Source organism: Lissotriton vulgaris, chromosome 1_2, assembly GCF_964263255.1.
Source record: "Lissotriton vulgaris chromosome 1_2, aLisVul1.2, whole genome shotgun sequence".
NCBI lineage: Eukaryota > Metazoa > Chordata > Amphibia > Caudata > Salamandridae > Lissotriton > Lissotriton vulgaris.
The window spans coordinates 138,074,051-138,093,003 of record NC_141686.1 but is presented as its reverse complement, the minus strand read 5'-3'; the positions used below and the strand labels follow the sequence as shown (position 1 = coordinate 138,093,003).

At 46.6% G+C, this 18,953-nt stretch overlaps 1 protein-coding gene across 1 annotated transcript in view; it reads right to left on the bottom strand.

Moving 5' to 3' along the window:
• Nucleotides 1–18,953, bottom strand: part of MTPN (myotrophin) — a 356,723-nt gene that overhangs the window by 199,044 nt on the left and 138,726 nt on the right. The window contains exon 2 of the mRNA XM_086952980.1: nt 3,593–3,706. Within this exon, the coding sequence (XP_086809106.1) occupies nt 3,593–3,706 (114 nt within the window). The remainder of the gene's footprint in view (nt 1–3,592; nt 3,707–18,953) is intronic.

Here is an 18,953-nt window from a genome sequence, read left to right as displayed (position 1 = left end):
CTGGTGGCAGCAGATTCCACAGCTTAGAAGTGCTGCGCTGGAAACTCCGTCCTCCCCAATGCAAAGTCAGAATTTTCGGCACGGTTAGAAGTTTTGCACCTGAAGAACGGAGTGATCTGCCTGGCTGGTACCATGCAAAGAGCTCCCGCAAGAACAGGGGACCCTTTTGTGTCAGCTTTGAAGGCCACACAGAGCGCCTTAAATCTGATTTGTTGCACCACTGGAAGCCAATGTAGCTTCCGAATCTCTTCGGAGATGGATTGATGCCGATGTAGGCTCAGCAAAAGGCGGGCCGCTGAATTTTGAACTGCCTGGAGTTCTCAGGCACTGCGTCTGGGCATTCAAATAAAACCCAGTGCAATAATCCAACTTAGACTGTATCAGGGTAGTGATGACCACTTTCCTGGTTTCCTCAGGGATGTAGGGAAGTATCTTCCTGATTTTTTTTTATCAGGAAGTGAGAAGTAGACACAATGGCATTTGTTTGAGGGATAATGGTCAGCCTGTTGTCTATCAAAATGCCCAGATTTTTTGTCTTTGCCGTAGGGATGGGCGGCAGGCCCATTTCACAGGCCACCAGGGATTACTCCAGCAAGGTTGCAAATTGCCAAAAATCAACACTTCCGTCTTCTCAGAGTTTAATTTAAGGCAGTGACTGCTCATCCAGATGTTGATGGCGGCCAGCAGTTATAAAACTGCACCGCAGGGGAGCTCTGTATATTATGGGGAGCTCTGTATATTATGAGCTGCAACCACAATCTGAGAGTCATCTGCGTACAATGTTAATGAGAAGCCGTAATCCCTGACTAGTAATGCGAGTTCAGTGACAGACATTGAACAACAGTGGGCTCAACGAGCTTCCCTGCGGAACCCCACAAAGCAGCAGGGTTCCGAATTAAACCAGTCGAGTGACACCGTTGATCTCCTCTCCTGCAAAAAGGAGGCCAGCAGGGCCAGCGTCATGCCATCCACACCTAAAGTTTTACATATAATAAAAGGAGGGTTTAAGCCTAGGCAAGTAGTTTTAAATGCCTAGTCTAAGTGGCATTAAACTGCACACAGTAATGCGAGTTCAGTGACATAGACATTGAACAACAGTGGGCTCAACGAGCTTCCCTGCGGAACCCCACAAAGCAGCACATAGGGTTCCGAATTAAACCAGTCGAGTGACACCGTTGATCTCCTCTCCTGCAAAAAGGAGGCCAGCGTCATGCCATCCACACCTAAAGTTTTACATATAATAAAAGGGGGGTTTAAGCCTAGGCAAGTAGTTTTAAATGCCAAGTCAAAGTGGCATTAAACTGCACACACAGGTCCTGCAGGCCTGAGACAGGTTTGAAAGGCTATTTGTGTGGGAGGCAAATCAGTGCTGCAGACCCACTAGTAGCATTAGACCCACAGGCCCTGGGGTACGCGTTATACCACTTTACAAGGAACTCACTAGTAAATTAAATAGGCCAATCAGTTCTACATCAGTCCTAAGGCCAACACAAAGAATCTGGAAAACAGGAGGTAAAAGTCAAGAAAGTCTGGAGAACAGCCACCCTAAGGATTTTAGGTCTAACAGAACTCTTTTGTTGAGTTCTCCAAGTCACAAAATGGGATCAGTCTGCAAGAAGAAATTCAGTGAAGGGTCATCTGATGAGTTTCGGATGTCAATAGGAATGGGGTATACTGCGACTTCAGCCAGCAACAGTAGTGAACATATTTCTGCAATTTTCAACTTATTACCTTTGAATATACTTTCTCAAATCTGACAAACATGAAAAGCAAGCAAAAATAGAGCATGCTGTCTGCTAAGGGAGCAATGCAGGGGTCTCTCAAGTCACTCTGGGCGCATCACTCAGCCCCACCCAATTTAACATGTACATGAATGGCCACTCCCGACGTGATCAGATCTAACGGCATCTCCATCATTTCCTACACCAATAACACCCAGCTCATCCTGTCAATGTCAGACAAGGCCCCACGACCAGATCCAAATACACCAAATGCATGATCTGCGTAGAAGAATGAATGAAAAACAACTGCTTCAAACTCAATATGGGAAAGATGGTGCTGATCTTGGGAATAAGACCTCCTTGTGGGATTCCACCTGGTGGCCATCAGAGCTTTGTGTAACCTCATCATCCACTAACCACACACAAAACCATGGAATCATCTTGGATGATAAACTCAACATGACCTCAAAGGTGAATGCAGTTAGCTCCTCTTGTGTTAACATACTACACAGCCTCAGAAAAATCTTCCAATGGATCCCAAGAACAACAGGCGAACAGTCACTCAAGCCCTAGTCACCAATAGACTAGACCACTATGCAGGAATGCCCAACCACCTCCTTCACCATCTGCAGATTAACCAGAAATCTGCAGCCATATTTATCTTGGACCTCCCATGACGAATCCATATCACGCCTCACCTCACACTGGCTGCTAATACACAAATGCTGCCAATTCAAACTCTTCAGATGCATACAAGGCACTGCGCAACATAGGCCAGTTTACCTCAACTGACGCCTTTACTTCCACTATCCCACCAGACACCTAAGCTCTAAATCACGCCCCAAACTTGGAATTACCTCCCTCTACACATAAGAGCCACATCCTCCTCGCTTCTGGAATTCAACAAAAAGCTGAAGATCTTGTTCTTCAACTTGCACTCAACAAACTACCCACACACATGCTTTAGCGCCTAGGTGCCGTTCGGGTGATAACTCCGCACTTTACTAATCCAAATAACATAACTTAATATACATTGGACTACTGATGAGAATTTCAGCAGCTCTTTACAAATAAATGTTCTTGACAAATTAGATTTAATGGAATCGTACTCTCCATTATAAACCTTTTCTGCCCTGTAAATATTTTCCTAGGCAGGAGTTCCTTGAGATATGAAAAGGTATTTTGGGGATTCTTCCGCGAGAATCACTAGAATAGTATACTCTAGGGCACACTGCAAGATACGTAGGTCTTGCCAGATTTGAGATCATCAATGCAACCAAGGGAGAAGCGGTCTAGTAATAAATACCAACCCTTTGGGGTTTAAATTAGTTTTGTAAAATTTAAAGTATGCTCATAAAACACGGTGTGGTTGTCTGTGGCGAGTCCAGCATACAATATTGAGGAGGGCCAATTTTTCACTGTCTATCATTTTGTGCAAATTGAGTAAACAGGTGCCTTTGCCTCCAGAGAGGCAGAAGGGATACCCACTGTCTTGTACGCCTAGTTGTCAGGTGTTTCAGTAAATTCTTGAACCACTGCATTTACTGAAACACCCGCAGCCAAATGATGGATATTCTGAGTTTTAATAAAGGGTCTATTGAAGAGAAGCAGCAATGAAGGAGGCCCAATATAGTTGGAGTAAGCACGTTTGACTTCTACACCACAAAATGAGCAGTATAAGCAGCATTAAGAGTGTAATGGAGTTAGGACGAGTAAAAATGGCAGTACCTTCGAGAAGATAAGTTATCATTTAATTCGCCTCGAGGAAAAAGAATAAAGGGTAAACTGAACAATGGGCTCTTTATTAAGGAGGGTAAAAACTGTGACAATCAGCATTACAGCAATACCACATACATTAAGCTATTACATACATTTATATCTGCTCCTTTAGAAAGAAGGAATTCCAAAATCTCTTCCTGTCCACAGTCTGCAGCATAATGGAGAGGTTTTCTTCCTCCATCCAATGTTCGGTTTACATCAGGCTCCTAAAATGAAAACAGAATGAAAACGGAGAATATGAGACTCCCTAGGCAGCATATCATTTTATATTTTTACACTGCCCTCCCATAAAGTCTCAACATGGAACACCTTCTCAAGCATCTCAGCGACATCTTTCTCTCACAATCGCAACTAAACTGGAAGCTTACCAAATGAACTATCATAAGTGGCACAACACTCAAATTGATCTGGATTTAACATTTCTAAACTATGACACAGGTTTATGAAGTACAGCCAGCAACAGAAATGTTTATGGTGCATGTGCCCCCACCCCCTCAAGTTACTAATCTGTAACATGCTCGAAATAGCCTCTAGTTTTAATGAATGAATGGCCGAATGTATATGATATCTATATGCACTGGAGGACCCAAAGCAGTATTATCACAAATCTCAAACAATCTTTTAAAACCCACTAGTAATATACAGTGCATTTAATGGAAGAAATTGGAAGAGCAATTTTAGAATGAACACCACCCTCTCGAGGACTAGTTTGTGAATAACAGCAATTCCCAGAGAAAGAAAAGTTTAACATAACTAAGAACAAGATGTCAGATAAATTCAGTGGACATTGAGCAAAAGGCAACAATTTTTTGGGGGAGTGAGGGGGTGGGGATTACATTCCGTGTCCTTATATTGAAACATTGTTTTCGTACCTTCTTTGCATGTGCTGTATAAGTGGTCAGCACAGTAATAAAGTAAACAGGATTACAAACGTACTGGATGAAAGCAAACAGTGTTGAATGTGGTCAATTCTGGACAGCTGTCCCAGTGCCATCAACTATTTCTTATCTATTTACCTAATTTCAAATCTAACCCTTCTTGCCATCCATAACTCTAGACGTTTATTAGTCAGTTATGTAAATTAGCTCAAGAATGCCACATAAAAATCTTACATTTGTTATGCTCTGGTTTAATCAATGGTGCATGCAGTGTTCAAGTTTGACGTTTGTCACTAATAAATAAGTACTATGGAGTGGCAACACAAGTAAGTGTTTTTAAAACTTAAAATACATTTGTAAAATATCACACTTTAAACTAGGGACCAAATTGCCAAGTTTCAATATCATTCCTTTAAAATGTTTGGATCTAAATAAATTAGGGTAAGCATTGGAAGCCTTTGCCAATGTATAATGCACATGCACGCACTGGATAAATGAGTCACAGGAAAATTAACACAAACAGAACAAAGTAGTGGCCTTTTAACCCCTCCCCTGCTGATGACGGAACCGCTCCGTCATCAGCCGCGGTGCTGATGACGGAGCGGTTCAGTCATGGCCTGCCCAACGCTCTTGCGCGAATTCCGCGCCTGCGCTGAGTGTTCTATTGAGCGGGCGGGGCCATGACGGAACCGCTCCGTCATGAGCACAGCGCAACCGACGCTGGTGACGGAGCGGTTCCGTCACGAGCATACGCCCGCCGCATTTCGGCCCCGCAGCACTGCGGCGGGATAGCCGCCGCAGTGAAGGGGTTAATATATGCAATGATTTCAATGGGAACAAAGTTTGAACAAGGAGTTGTGAACAAATAGTGGTCTGGTACCATGCCCAAAAAGCCTTCGCTCAGCTTAGATCCAAGTTTGCCAGTCTTGGGACAATCATTCTATGTTAACTAGTTCAAAGATTACTGCCATATAAATTAAAAAAAGAGACTATCAGCTGTAACCACCTAATATTGGCAGAGTAAAACCTTTTTTTATAGCCACCAGGAAATCACAGATGACACACCAAAATGATAGAAACTATCATAAAAAAGATGAACAAACGAAATGAAAGTATTACAAATTGAATAGATCAATGTAGGAAAGTGCCTGCAGGAGCCGGTCATAAATCATAAAGATATGTAGCCGCTGAGCCCAATTAACTTGACGGTGTAAAGAGATTAAATGTTTTTGGCATCATGACACCGGATGACCACAGTATTTAAGTCGCATGAATATCTCAAAAGAGATGATGCAAGACAGTAAACCTACTCATAGGAGGTGACGAAGGAGATGATGCAGTTTTAAATTAAAGCAGGCATGCCCGACTTGCAAAATTTATCCAGTAACTTGATATGATGCAAGACTGGCATTACATGAGAAAATAAGGTAAAATTCTTAGCTTTCATGTTTATACTTAAATATATTGGGATCAAGAAGCCAGAGCCTTATTCTGCCAGAAATGTATTTTACTATTTAGGCCTTCTGTATGATTTTCATAGTGCAATATTTTTAATATTATGTTGACCATTTGACACCTGGTTCCATTAGATGTCCAATTATGGGCATAGTTCCTCAAGCATGTTCTCTGTAAAATGATCACACTTCCCCCCCCGGGTCTAGGCAGTGCTTGAGAAGAAATGCTCTCTCCCCTGGATCAGGGTCAGGCATACTCAGATTCTTATTGACTTCAGAACGTGAACACATCTGCAGATTGTGGACTGCTGCTGCATACATTCCACAAAGATGGATGCTCCGTTGCTGGGTCTAGGAGGGAAGTGCCACTCCATACCCTCATATGTGCGCACACAACTATTCCAAAGTTACTGTAGCTAATATGCCATTAAGGACCCAAACCGGACCATGGTCACTTTGATCTAACAGGTCACAAAGACCACATTATTCTACTGCCTACGCATTCCGTATCCCCTACTCTACCACGAATAATCCTGTTGATACTTCTGCTGCAACGCATCATCCTCGTCATGCAATGGTCATCTCCTGTAAAAACTACTGCAAGAAACGATCAGAGCTTCCCAAGATTAAGAGCAAAAAATTCAAGCAGTCTAGAACTGGAGACTAAACAGCCTGGATGACTTCTAACCTGCTCTCAAGTAGTTCGGATTTAGTAACATGTTATTTTATTTTTGTATTATTTTGTATAACGCAGAGAAGCAAATGCTTATCGGAGACACACAAACTATTAAACTTACTGAGAGGAATGAGGAAAATAATTAAAAGGCAAGGTTTTTAGCATTTGAAGCATAATAACTTGGGCTAAGCTTGCAGAATTGAATGTAGAGAGTTCACCACAGGTTGGCAGCAAAAATAGAGAAATCTCCATAAGTGACGGTCCTGCTCCTAGTGGTGACATGCAAAAATCGATTTGCAGATTTGAGAGGGGGCCTGGGGTAATAGATTGCAAATGTGTTGGCCAGAAAGGCAGGAATTATGAGGTCTAAGGTATACTATGCCTGAATGTTACAGAAGATTAAATAGGTAACCAGTGCAGGGCGTCCCAGTACTGGTGAGATGTGGGCTCTTCTAGTTATTTTTAGAAAGCCTGCAACTACATTCTGGACAAGCTGCAGTTGATGTAAGACTTTGTCTAGACTGAGTTTGCATTGCCCAAAGATGACAAAGTGATGGCATTGGCTATTAGAGTATGCAAGGAGACGGGAGAAGGGGTTGGAGGAATGCAAATTATAGCAGACCATACGTTTTTATCCCATTCTGCACCCGAGTGGGGTAGCGTAACTGACCAAGCATACACAAGAGTCCCCAAAATACACTAATTGAAAACAAACTAAAAATGGTAAGACTTGCTACCAGCTGATCTCCAGCAATGGTCCTGGGCTAAGAGACTGACTTCTTTACAGATACTGCTCTCCAACCCCCTTTATTGCTTTGGAAAGGTCTTAAAGTTCTTTCTATAGGAGCATTGCAGTGCCCAACAGTTATTATCCCGTGTTACTTTTTTCATAGGTCTTTCTCTATTAGATTTAGAAATCAATGTGACCATTTATTTTATTTTTGTAAAATGTTTAGATACCCTTTGGACCCAGTTCTCAGCACAGATAATAAACGTATGATACTAAGTGTCAGAATGTAGCTTTAGAAAGGTTAACTCCAACTCTAACAGAGGGCTTCAAGAGGCTCCCTAGGTAGGCTTCAATTAATCATTAGGCTTGCAAAAAAGGGTGCGTTGCAATATATGATCCATGTCTCGATTGCTTCTCTGACCACTCACTTTTCTTCAAGTAGTTAAGATAATGTTACCAGGCATTCGAGTTACTCTTTTTCATTTGTTCATTCAAATGGCATATTTTGTGGAGAAGTGTCGACCAGATAACACAGCAAGAGAACAGTCAAGTTTTCAAGACTTTACATAATTTATAAAGCTTTTTTAATCAGCAGACAATTAATAACCATGTTCCAAACTGGATGGCCTGGATGAATAAAACTAGCATCCAAATCTGAACATGGAGATGCCTAAAGTAATTGCAAGTGGTATTGCGCAACAGACCAAAAATGTTAAGAGTACGTTTTCACAATTAAACCCGCAAATCAACAGGTGCTTAGGTTTTAGTTTTGATATCTTCCGCCAGCACAAACAAGTAATGGGCTCCCTTATTAGATCACGAGAGCTTGTATCGCGGTCCTCCTTGCTGATAGGAATCAGCCATGGGATCTTTAACCACTGCAGGATTGCAAAGCAGGTGGGCGTCACCTTAGTCACTTTTTGTTTCATGGATAGTGACTCATCCACAGTGAACCCCAGATTTTTAACACTGCTAGAAGGAGTGGGAAGAGCTCCCAGTTCGGCGGACCACTGCTGCAGTCCCCAGAGATCAGGCCTTTTTCCTAGAATCATAACTTCAGTTTTGTCTCCGTTGAGTTTGAGCAAATTATTCTGCATCCAGAGAGAGACCTTGTTTAAGCCCAAACTCTGTTCCGAGGGCCCATGTTCATGCGACGGAGACAGGGAGAACATAATCTGGGTGTCGTCGACTTAGAAAAAAAAAAGCGCACAGCATTTTCGACCAACCCAACTAAAAAGCAAATATATATGTTGACTTACAGAGGGCTCAACATAGAGCACTGTGGAACTCCACAGGGAAAGTCGTGAGAGTTTGAACTGGCCAATGAAGAGGAGACCTTGAAGGTTTGGTCCTTAAGGAAGGAGCGAAAATTCCAAGGCCATTCCATCAAGACCCAGTGTCTGTAGTTCCCTCAGAAGAATGTGGCGAGATACTGTGTCGAAGGCAGCACTAAAATCTAACGGGGTGAGTGCCACAGTTTCACCCTCATCCAAGTGGTTCCTTAACATTTCTGTAACCCCAAAAGGCTGGATTCATTAGATACGCCACCTCTAAACCCAGATTGGGAAGGGTGGAGAAAGTTCAGGGTTTCCACAAAGGAGGACAGTTGACCATTAAAGTGCTTCTCCAGAATTTTTGAGAGAATGGGGAGCAGAAAGATCGGACGAAAGTTAGAGGGGTTGGAAAGATCCAGGTTTGTTTTCTTTAGAAGGACCATTGCATGTTTCCATCTTTGGGGGACTATCCCTTCCAAGGGGTATTAAGGATATCCAGTAACACGGATATTTATTTTATTTTAAAGGTTTTATATAGCGCTGGCTAGACCCGGAGTTATCAGAGCGCTTTACATGAGTATCAGACCATAATTGCAGGTTACATTGTTACAAAGGTAACACAGTTATTAGAGCCTGGCAACATAGTAACAAGTAAGGTGGAGACAAACGAAAAGTGCTTTGGCAAGGGGTGCCATACCATACCTCAACTGTGAGTGGCTCCCTAGGCACTATGAACTCTCAGCGGGTTCGCTGAGACTCAAGATTATAAATATTGGATCTTTCCTCAACAAGGGGAAAAGGAGTGCTTAGTCAAAGGGCACAAAAGGACAGGGGGTTAGGCGGTGCAGCGGGCAAGGGGAAAGATTCAGGTGAGAGGGGATAGGAGTAAAGGAAGCAGGAAAAAGAATGAGTGCTAAGTGGTTACAGATAGATAGGAGACAAGGAAAAACGCAGAGTTACATAAATACGATGTGTGGGGGGGGGGGGGGGGCGAGACAGGGAGATGGAGAGAAAGACTGTGCTTAAAGTCCGGCTGGGTAGGTGACGGTCAGGGGATGAACCAAGGCCGATCTCAATAGCTGAACAGAGCAGCTCCACCGGGCATCTGACAGTGTTCGGACTCCGCTGCCAGGATGGAGATCAGTAGTACTTCGAGATTGTCAGATTGGGGGAGGAGGAGTGGGGGTGGGGTAGAGAAACCATGGGCCGAATGAATTCCAGACGCCATCTTGAGGTCAGGCATAGTCCTGGTAGGATTATTAGGAAGATTTCAGCTTGGGGGGGAAAAAAAGTTTAAAATGGCGGCCACGTCTCTGTGGCGGCCACGTCTCTGTGGCGCCCACAGCGGCAGTTCTCGCTCCTCTTCACCTCTGCCATGCCAGGCTAATGGGGACAGTTCTGTTGCAGCAGGATAACTCTGTAGGTAGGGGGTTAACAATTTCCTTATGGCTTAGGGACAGTTATGTTGCAGCAGGATAACCCTCTAGGTAAGGGGTGAACGATTTCCTTATGGCTGCGGGCAGCTTCTCATCTTCAGATTACGATCAGCACTAACGCCTACCCTCGGAAACATATCAAAAACAACCAGATACCCGGGTAACTAAACAGAAAAAACAATAAGATCAAACATCCAACCTAAGATGATCTGAGTGCGATGCCTGTGCGCAAAAGGATTCTTGCAAAGACTGTGACAGAATCCAAACAGAGTTTCCATGAACCCAACTTCACTCCGGTCCGGAGCGTTCCTGATCAAAGATCAGCAGGATCCAGCTGACCCAAAAAATGGGGAGGTCAAGGTGGGAGCCGGATTTGTTGGCGTGAAGGATACGGTTATAAGAAGTGGTGTTGAGGGGGGCCCAGGTATCCAGTTTAAATAGGGGACTAGCACCGTAGGCGGGGAAATCAACTGCACATGTAAGCCAAAGGTTCTGCCTGTTAGTAGGCTGGTGTCGGCTTCATCCAATTGCACATCCTGTAAGCATTTGCTTAGCAGCTGAGAGTGTATATTACCAAATGTATTAATGGAAAAGAGCGAGTTCCTCACATTGACTGTCGGAGAGACCTGGGGAGGTCACCGATTTCCTGGGGTCAGATATTTCCATCACCACAGTCCGGCCCACTTTGATCTCCTTTAGAAAGGAGCTCAAACCATGGCCTTTTATCAACTAGGGTTTCCCACTCCATCTCAGGAGAAGGTAGCACCACGACACCTTAAGGCATACATGCGCTTAATACATTTCTATAAGATAACAAGGACTTCGGACATCAGTTGGAACCCAGGGGCTAGGATTGATTTCTCCATGACCAGTGACACTGGCCCCCTTACACCTTCTGGGAAGGCTGTGGAGGGTTGGGCCTGCAGTAGGGAGAGACTGCAAGGTTCACCTGGATATTATGTGGACTGGTCCTGCAGGAAAAGGCAAGTAGGGGGGACCTTACATTCTGCTGCTCAATGGCTCCGGGAGACTGTTTTCTTCTTTCATGGGCTCTAGCCACTCTGTTTTGGAGTGCAGAAACCCCTGTTGGTGTGTCCCATGGCTGCATTTGTAGATGTTAAATGTAGAAGACAGACAACGCAGGTTATTGAAGTTAAAAATGCGCTTTTGACAATGACAATGTTACGACTGTGCCAGTGTATGTATTAATGAAGGTCATGGTAATGCTTAATTGAAATGCACAAGTCGACTTTAAATCATCACATGTTTGACATCAAAGTATTTCATTAACATTTAAAAGTCATTGTGTGGGGGGCGTGGCCAGGCGCCTTCGAAAGTGGCCGCCTAAAGCCCGAGCTCCGCCGGGACCGCTGTTGTCCCCTCAAAATCCGGACTTTTATCCTCGCTGGAAAGGACTGCCATCGGCGCCCCAGCTCCCTCAGGCGAGGTGCTACAGGTGTGCGTTGGAACGGAGCCCTGGGACCCACGGGAAGCGCCGCATCGTGATCGGAGGCTCCGGCGGCAGCGGGGGATTGAGACCTGGAGCCCAGGTGCCGCCCAAATCGAGACCCAGGTCGCGGCCTACGGCGCGGACGAGGCCTGTGTGGCGCGAAGTCGGCGGAGGACGTGGCAACGCTCGGCGCGCTGTGTGGAAGCCGCGGCCTGGGTGAGACTGGAGCGGTACCAGCCGAGGGCGTGAACAGCTGCGGAGGACCCGGTACCTTGGATAGAAAGCCACGATCCGACGCAGTCCATGCGGGACTGAACGCGTGAGTGACGACTGCCTCATGAGACCTAACACTGGCGCGAAGAAAAAGACTGACTAGGCCACAGCGGGCCCCCGGGGCGGGATCTGCCACAACAGCCCTATGAGCAGCGATTAGACGCCCAACCCCAGAAACCGGCGCTCAACCTCGGCGATTGTAAGGGCCACAGGGGACCCTCTGATAAAACAGGGCACTACCGACCATAGTGAGTGACGGTCGAGGGGCCGATAATATGCCTACTACGATTAGTCATTACTAAGTGCCGCAGGACTTCCGTAGGCAGACCTCGGCCACGGGAGATACCCTTGGAAGGGCAATTGGCGACGGCGGCTGCCGGCCACACTAAAGAGCGGGACCTGAAGCGGCGCTGACCCACAAACTGCTGCTGCTGCGAATAGGCGGCGCCACCACCGGACTCTGTAGCGATCCATCATGCGGCCCAAAGGGGGAACAGTGACCCAAACAAATAAACTTGACCAATACGCAGTGCCTATAACACAACCGCAGCCCTGTGGGGCGGCAAAGGATGGCAAAGATCAGGCAAAACCCTCCCTAACCTCCATAATGACGGCACCAACCTCGAGACAAAAATGGACAAAATCTCGATCGAGGTGAATCTGCTGCGCGCAGACCTGGGAAAAACCACAGACAGATCAAAGACCAACGAGGTGGACATTAAGACGTTGCAGGCCTCTGAAAAACGGCTGGAGGGCAGGGTGAACGAGCTCGTTCACCAACACTGGCAGATGGCTTTGAAGCTCGAGGACCAGAAAGGGAGGGCTCGGAGGAGCAACATACGTTTGGTAGGTGTACCGGAAGGACTGGAGGGGGACAGTATGGAGCTTTTCCTTGAAGACCTGGTCCTCCGCCACCTAAAGCCTAAGAGACTATCAAAGATCTTCCCCATCGAACGGGCTCACCGATCCCCGATCCCGAAACCCAAACCAGGGGCCCCACCGAGAACAATTATTGCTAAAGTACGCAACTATCGGGATCGGGATGCAATCCTCCAGGTCGCTAGACAACAAGGAGACCTACAATATGAGGGGGCTACAGTTAAATTTTTTCCGGACTTCACGCTTCAGGTCCAGCAGGAAAGACGCTCCTTCCAAGGGGTTGATGCGACGCTCCGAGAACGTGGATTTAAGTATATGATGTTTTTCCCGGCGAAGCTGAAAATCATCGCAGGAGGCAAATCCCTCTTCTTCAGATCACCAACAGCAGTACAGGAATGGTTGGACACAATGGAGCTGGAGGCACAGGCGAGGCAAGATGGCAGCAATTGGTGGGAAACCAGGCCCCCCTCTCCAGGGTCTGCGAAGGGAAGGTCGGAAGGAGATGAGCAGAGCCAGAGATCCTGGTCGATTAGTCCCAGCTGGGACTCAGCCCGAGACAACACAGCGCGATGAAGATCTGTACATTTGTATCCGAACCCATCGAACAGTAACGTACACACAAATACTCTATAGAATGTGTGGGACGGTGCAGCTGGGTAGCACACGGATTTGCCCGGGGACTACGAGACTTTTGAACAGCTCTTAAAAGCACCGTGACCTGAGTATTTTAACTTTCTGGGGCACTACGGGTGTGGCGGCCAGGGACGGGTCCGGCCCATGTTTTCCCACACAGAGTTTCCTCGGAGGGGGTCTCACTCTCCGGGGTAGGGTTGGGCGACAGGCGCTCTGCTAATTGGGGTGGTGGGTAGTTTGAAACCCACGGAGCAGGGAGGGGGGGAGGGGGGGGGGGGGGGGTTTGTTGTACAAGGGAGGGTGGGGAAGTTGCGGAAAGTTGAGGGGAGGGAAGGGGGGGGCACAGGTTTGCACCAAAAATTAACGTTTGTATTGACTATGAATGCCGAGTGGGGGGCAGGGAGGGATGGGAAGTTGAGAATGTTATACGGTCAAGTAAAGCACGTAAATACAGAGTCGGTGGAGATGCCAAGGTACAGGGACAAGCAATCTCACAAAGCAATGGTTATGGCTAGGAGATGGGAGAAAAGTCTTAAAGTTCTGAGCTGGAATGTCAATGGGTTAGGAGACAGACTCAAACGCACCATAGTCTTGCAGTTTATTAAACGATACCAGCCAGACGCATCATGCTGCAAGAAACGCACCTTATGGGGAACACATGTCAGGCCCTCAATCGATGGGGTTACACTCTTGCAACCCATTCAGGCTTCACCTCCGGCTCGAGAGGTGTGGGGGATCCGGTTGTATTGCTCACTGCCCCTTCACATAGATCGTACTGAGTCAGACCCCCAGGGCCGTTTTGCAGCAGTGTCTTGAAGATGGGAGGGTTACACGTTGAACCTACTTTCTGTATATGTCCCGCCTGGCCTCCAAACTCAAGCTTACACAGACCTGGGCAAATTGCTGCTCTCCCTCCCAGACGGTCAACTGGTTATGGGGGGTGACTATAACGCAGTGGTGTCAGGGACCCTGAACAGACGACCTCCCAGAGACATACCTCAGGGGCAGAAATGGCTGGCGGACTTCCTGGAGGCCTTCGGGCTTACAGACGTGTGGCGCTTGCTTCACCCAACAGATAGCCACTTCACTTTCTTTTCTGGGCCACATCATTCATTCTCCCGCCTTGATCACATGCTCACTCTGCTACAACCCGACACAACAGTACAAGAAGCAACACAACTCACCCGTGGCATATCGGACCACTCGCCGGTCCTTACACACAACATTCGGGACCCGCCGTGAGGGCTGTATCGCGCCGATAAATGCCTGGCACTTACATAACGGAGACACTAGGAAGAAGCTAACCAAGTCCATCACCCAGTATTTCGAAAGCAACATGGGTTCGGTCGACTCCCCTGCCACCCTGTGGGAGGCCTTTAAAACCATGATCAGAGGAGAGGCACTGACGGCCATCTCAGGTGTGCGGAAATAAAAACAAAAACAGGTCGCCTCAGCAGAGGCGGATCTTGAAGAACTGGAAAGGGAAGCACAGGACAATGGTGCCACAGGGATGCAACATAGATTGCAGCTTAAAACAGGGGAATATAAAGAATTGGTAACTCAGGAAGCCCAAACGTTTACACGACATAAGATGGGTAGGCTGTACGACCAGGGCGACAAAGCTGGGAAATCTATAGCATGGCTTGATAAAAAGCAGCAGGCCAGGACGGTAGTGCCGGAAAAACACACAGCATCAGGTACTGTAGTCACTGAGCCCCGGGAGATAGTGGCATAATTTGCTAGACATTACAAACAGGTCTACAGCCGTGAGTCAGACCGTCCAGAGGAGGACTCGGTAGCCCACCTGACGGACATCCGAATGCCTTGCCTATCGGATGAGGACCGAGAAGCCCTTGAGAGTCCGCTTACTGACGCCAAACTCCAACGTGCCATAGTAGAACTCCGCCCGGGCAAAGCCCTTGGACCCAACGGCCTCCCAATAGAGCTTTACAAGCTAAAACCAGAGGTCCTTAGCAAACACCTCAAACACATGTTCGAGGAAAGCAGAGAGACGGGACTGTTGCCGCGAGACCAACGCATAGCAACCATAGTTGCTATACCTAAAGAGGGGAAACCTAAAAAATTCTGTGCCTCATATAGACCAATCTCGCTGCTCAATGCAGAGCCAAAAATCCTAGCCAAAACACTCGCGAATCGGCTTCAATCGGTCCTAACGACCCTGGTCCATCCGGACCAATCGGGGTTCATGCCCCACCGCAACACCGCACTTAACATCCGACGTCTTAATGGGGTACTGGGGCAACGACATAGGTTGACAGAAGACGCGGTGGTGGTGGTCTCGCTGGACGCCACCATGGCATTCGACACCTTAGAATGGCCCTACATGATCGCAGTCCTTCGCAAACTGGGCTTCGGACCTAATTTTATGACTTGGATCCGTCTCCTCTATACGGAACCGTTGGCGCAGGTACTTTTAAACAAAAAGGTCTCTGAGGTTTTTACCCTGGAAAGGGGAACCAGACAGGGCTGCCCTCTCTCTCCCCTTCTCTTCGCGCTCTCCGTTGAACCTCTCGCTGCCTGGATACGACAAGATGTTTACCTTAAAGGGATAGCCTGGGCGGAAGGATGGGAAGACAAAATCTCCCTTTATGCCGACGATATCCTTCTTTACCTCTCCAAACCGCGAAGATCTATAATGGCGGCACTTGATATCTTTGCCAGCTTCGGACGTAACTCCGGCTTCCGCATCAACTGGAGCAAATCACACCTTTATGTCCTCCATGGCGACCCTCCGAGGCTCCCCACCTCATTTCCCATAACAGTGGCAGAGGACGGTTTCATATACCTAGGAGTCTTTGTTACCACAGACCAGACTCTGCTGTATGAAAAAAACCTAGTACCACCTCTTAGACGGCTCCAACGCGATGCCAAATCCTGGCAGAAACTCCCATTGTCACTGCTGGGCCGAGCAGCCCTATTCAAAATGATGGCACTGCCACGATTCCTTTACGCCCTACAGAATTATCCAGACCTGGTACCCAACACGTACTTTGTACCCATTGACGCAGCGCAGCGCGACCTCTGGGCCGGAGCGCCTAGAATCGCATTGCGAAAACTCACACTGGGATGGTATGATGGTGGGATAGCCCTCCCGGACATCCGTAAATATTACTGGGCAGCACACCTCTCCGCGAATAACCAGGGAACATATAGTGACGGCAACGATCCCAGTTATGGGATGGATAGATGGTTGCTTCCGGGGCGAAATTACGAGATTGCACTCTACTCCAAATCAGGCGCACACCAACTCACTGGACCTACACAACACTCAGTACAGATATGGCACATTGCACAGAAGAAACTCGGGTGGTCGGACGTCCTCACAATGGCCACACCACTATGGGCCTCCGAAACACTGGGTAACTTGGGGCACACCAAGGGGTTCCGTAACGGGGACCTAATCGGAATTTCATAAATTAAATACATCTGGGGCCCCAAAGGGATTCATACGTTCGCCCACTTGCAAGAAACATATGAACTTGCACAACCTGAATACTTTAGATACATGCAAGTGCGACACTCTGCAGGTGAATATTCCACCAGGCACTACGCTGCCTCAGAGTTCACCACTCGAAGACAGGTTACTGGATGGAGACATGACAGAACACGCCATCTCTCTCACATACAAAAAATTAATCAATAACCCCCTTGACATGCTCCTTTCCTTAAAAGAGAAATGGGTCGCTGACGGGTTGGAGATAGACAAAGAAGAATGGTTGTATGCTCTTGCTTCCCCAAGGGAGGTGGCGATTTCGGCTCGACTGAGACTAATCCAATTGAAAATACTGCACAGAATATATATTTCATGTACGAGATCACAAATGATGGGGAGGGGAGGGGAGGGGACGGACTCTGCAGGAGGGGGTGTGGGGGGGAACGGGCACCTTTTTCCATATACTACGGGACTGCCCGAAGGTGCAAAGATACTGGAGAAGGGTGGTGCACTGTATGCAGGAGGTGTGGGAGGTGTGGGAGGTGGAGATTCGCCCAGAGGCTAAGAGGTGCCTCCTGAACATCTGGGAGCCCACGGACCTCTCTCCAAAAGGGAGAATATGGGTGACGCTTGGGCAGATGGTGGCAAAAAGGAACATTGCTAGATTATGGGGTGCCCCCAACCCACCGAAATTGTCAGACTGGCAAAGCGACATGGATTAGTGCATGCTGCAAGAAAAGACGGTGTATGTAGCAAGAGGGTGCCCTCGGAAATGGGGAGAAATATGGTCATGCTGGAACGAGTTTAGGGGGACCATCTGCGAGCCTCCGCACGCCCCACAGACTGGCTCAGAAGACATAGAATAAAATTGACTTCTCCATGGTTGTGTATATGAGGGATGTGCTGCAATGTCAATGTATTATTGGTGTCGTAACAGACTTGAACATGATGTAACTTGCTGACCGTGTTTTTCATTGCTAAAATAAAAAATAAAAATAAAAAAAAGTCATCGTGTATGCACTGCCAATTAATGCCTAGTATTATTGAGTAGTGTGTGCACAATAGAGCACTTTCCCTTTTTTATAAGAGAAATCATTGGGTGGGCAATGATTTAATGGGCGTTTGTCTGCGGAATTCGTATTCGCCCACACCACGTGCCCTGCAGAGGCCTAGGACTGCTCTGCCTCATTAACCTGAGAGGGCCAAGAGCTACAGCAGGGTACTTGGTTCTCGGTGGATGGAGACTTTAGACTTCTTACTTGTGAGGGACTCCTGTCCTTTGCAACTAATAACTCTCTCTTTCAATATCATAACAAAATGATGCTTATTTTGCACCGAGGGTGATCTTGCTTCTAACCCTGATTTTACTCTTAAATGTAGTGCACTTCTAAAGGTTTTTAAAACAATCCTAAAGATCTTGCAACTTTGATTTCAATATGCTGCCAATCAATGTGATGTCATAATGAAGCACGTTTATACGCAAGGTGTCAACTTAATACCAGGCTTTCTTTCTTTATAGTAAGTACATCAAATTTGAAGTTTCGCTCTTTCAGATTTGCAGGGGTGATTTTTTTGCTCCTAAATGTGTTTTGAATCTTAAGACACATCTACACTCCAACAGCTATTACACTAAGGGTGATTTTACACCTCCAAGTATTATCTACCAAATGTTAAGTAATACTATTGTGACATCCTCGGGGCCAAACATTTTGGCACCAAAATGTGATTTTGTACTCAAGTGATTGAAGAAACTCCCGAAAACTAGTTACGTTCTGAAAAACGGAACTCTTCACACTTGCATTGTAAGCAACCTCCCACACTTATCTAGGTCCATAATAGTAGATAGTCAGCTGTGGACACAAACTCTGTCAGTTACAATATCCTTTGGACCCGGATATAGTCGAAACATTTCTATTGGGATACTGTGCACTAAAACTACTAAAAGAAATAATTTGCAACCAAATACGATTTTTGTCCTACTCCTGCTGATGTTGCAGTCACCAGTGATTTTGCAGCTAAATGCAATGGATTTCCCTATACGTTTCCTACTTTTATACTACACAAGGAAGATGTTTCACCTTGATGAGCTGACAATCAAACCTGAGGCCATACAGATGCAAACATTATCCACCTAATGCAACAGATTACTATTTTTTTTCTCTCTGATGAAGTGATATCTCACAATTTGTTCCTGTCCCACACGAGATCAGCTTCAAAAGATCAACAGCCTCCATGTTTTCGTGGGATTTTATTAAAGCCAACAAACCTAAGAACTAAGCTACACATCGATAAGACTCAAGGGTGTGTTAACACCTC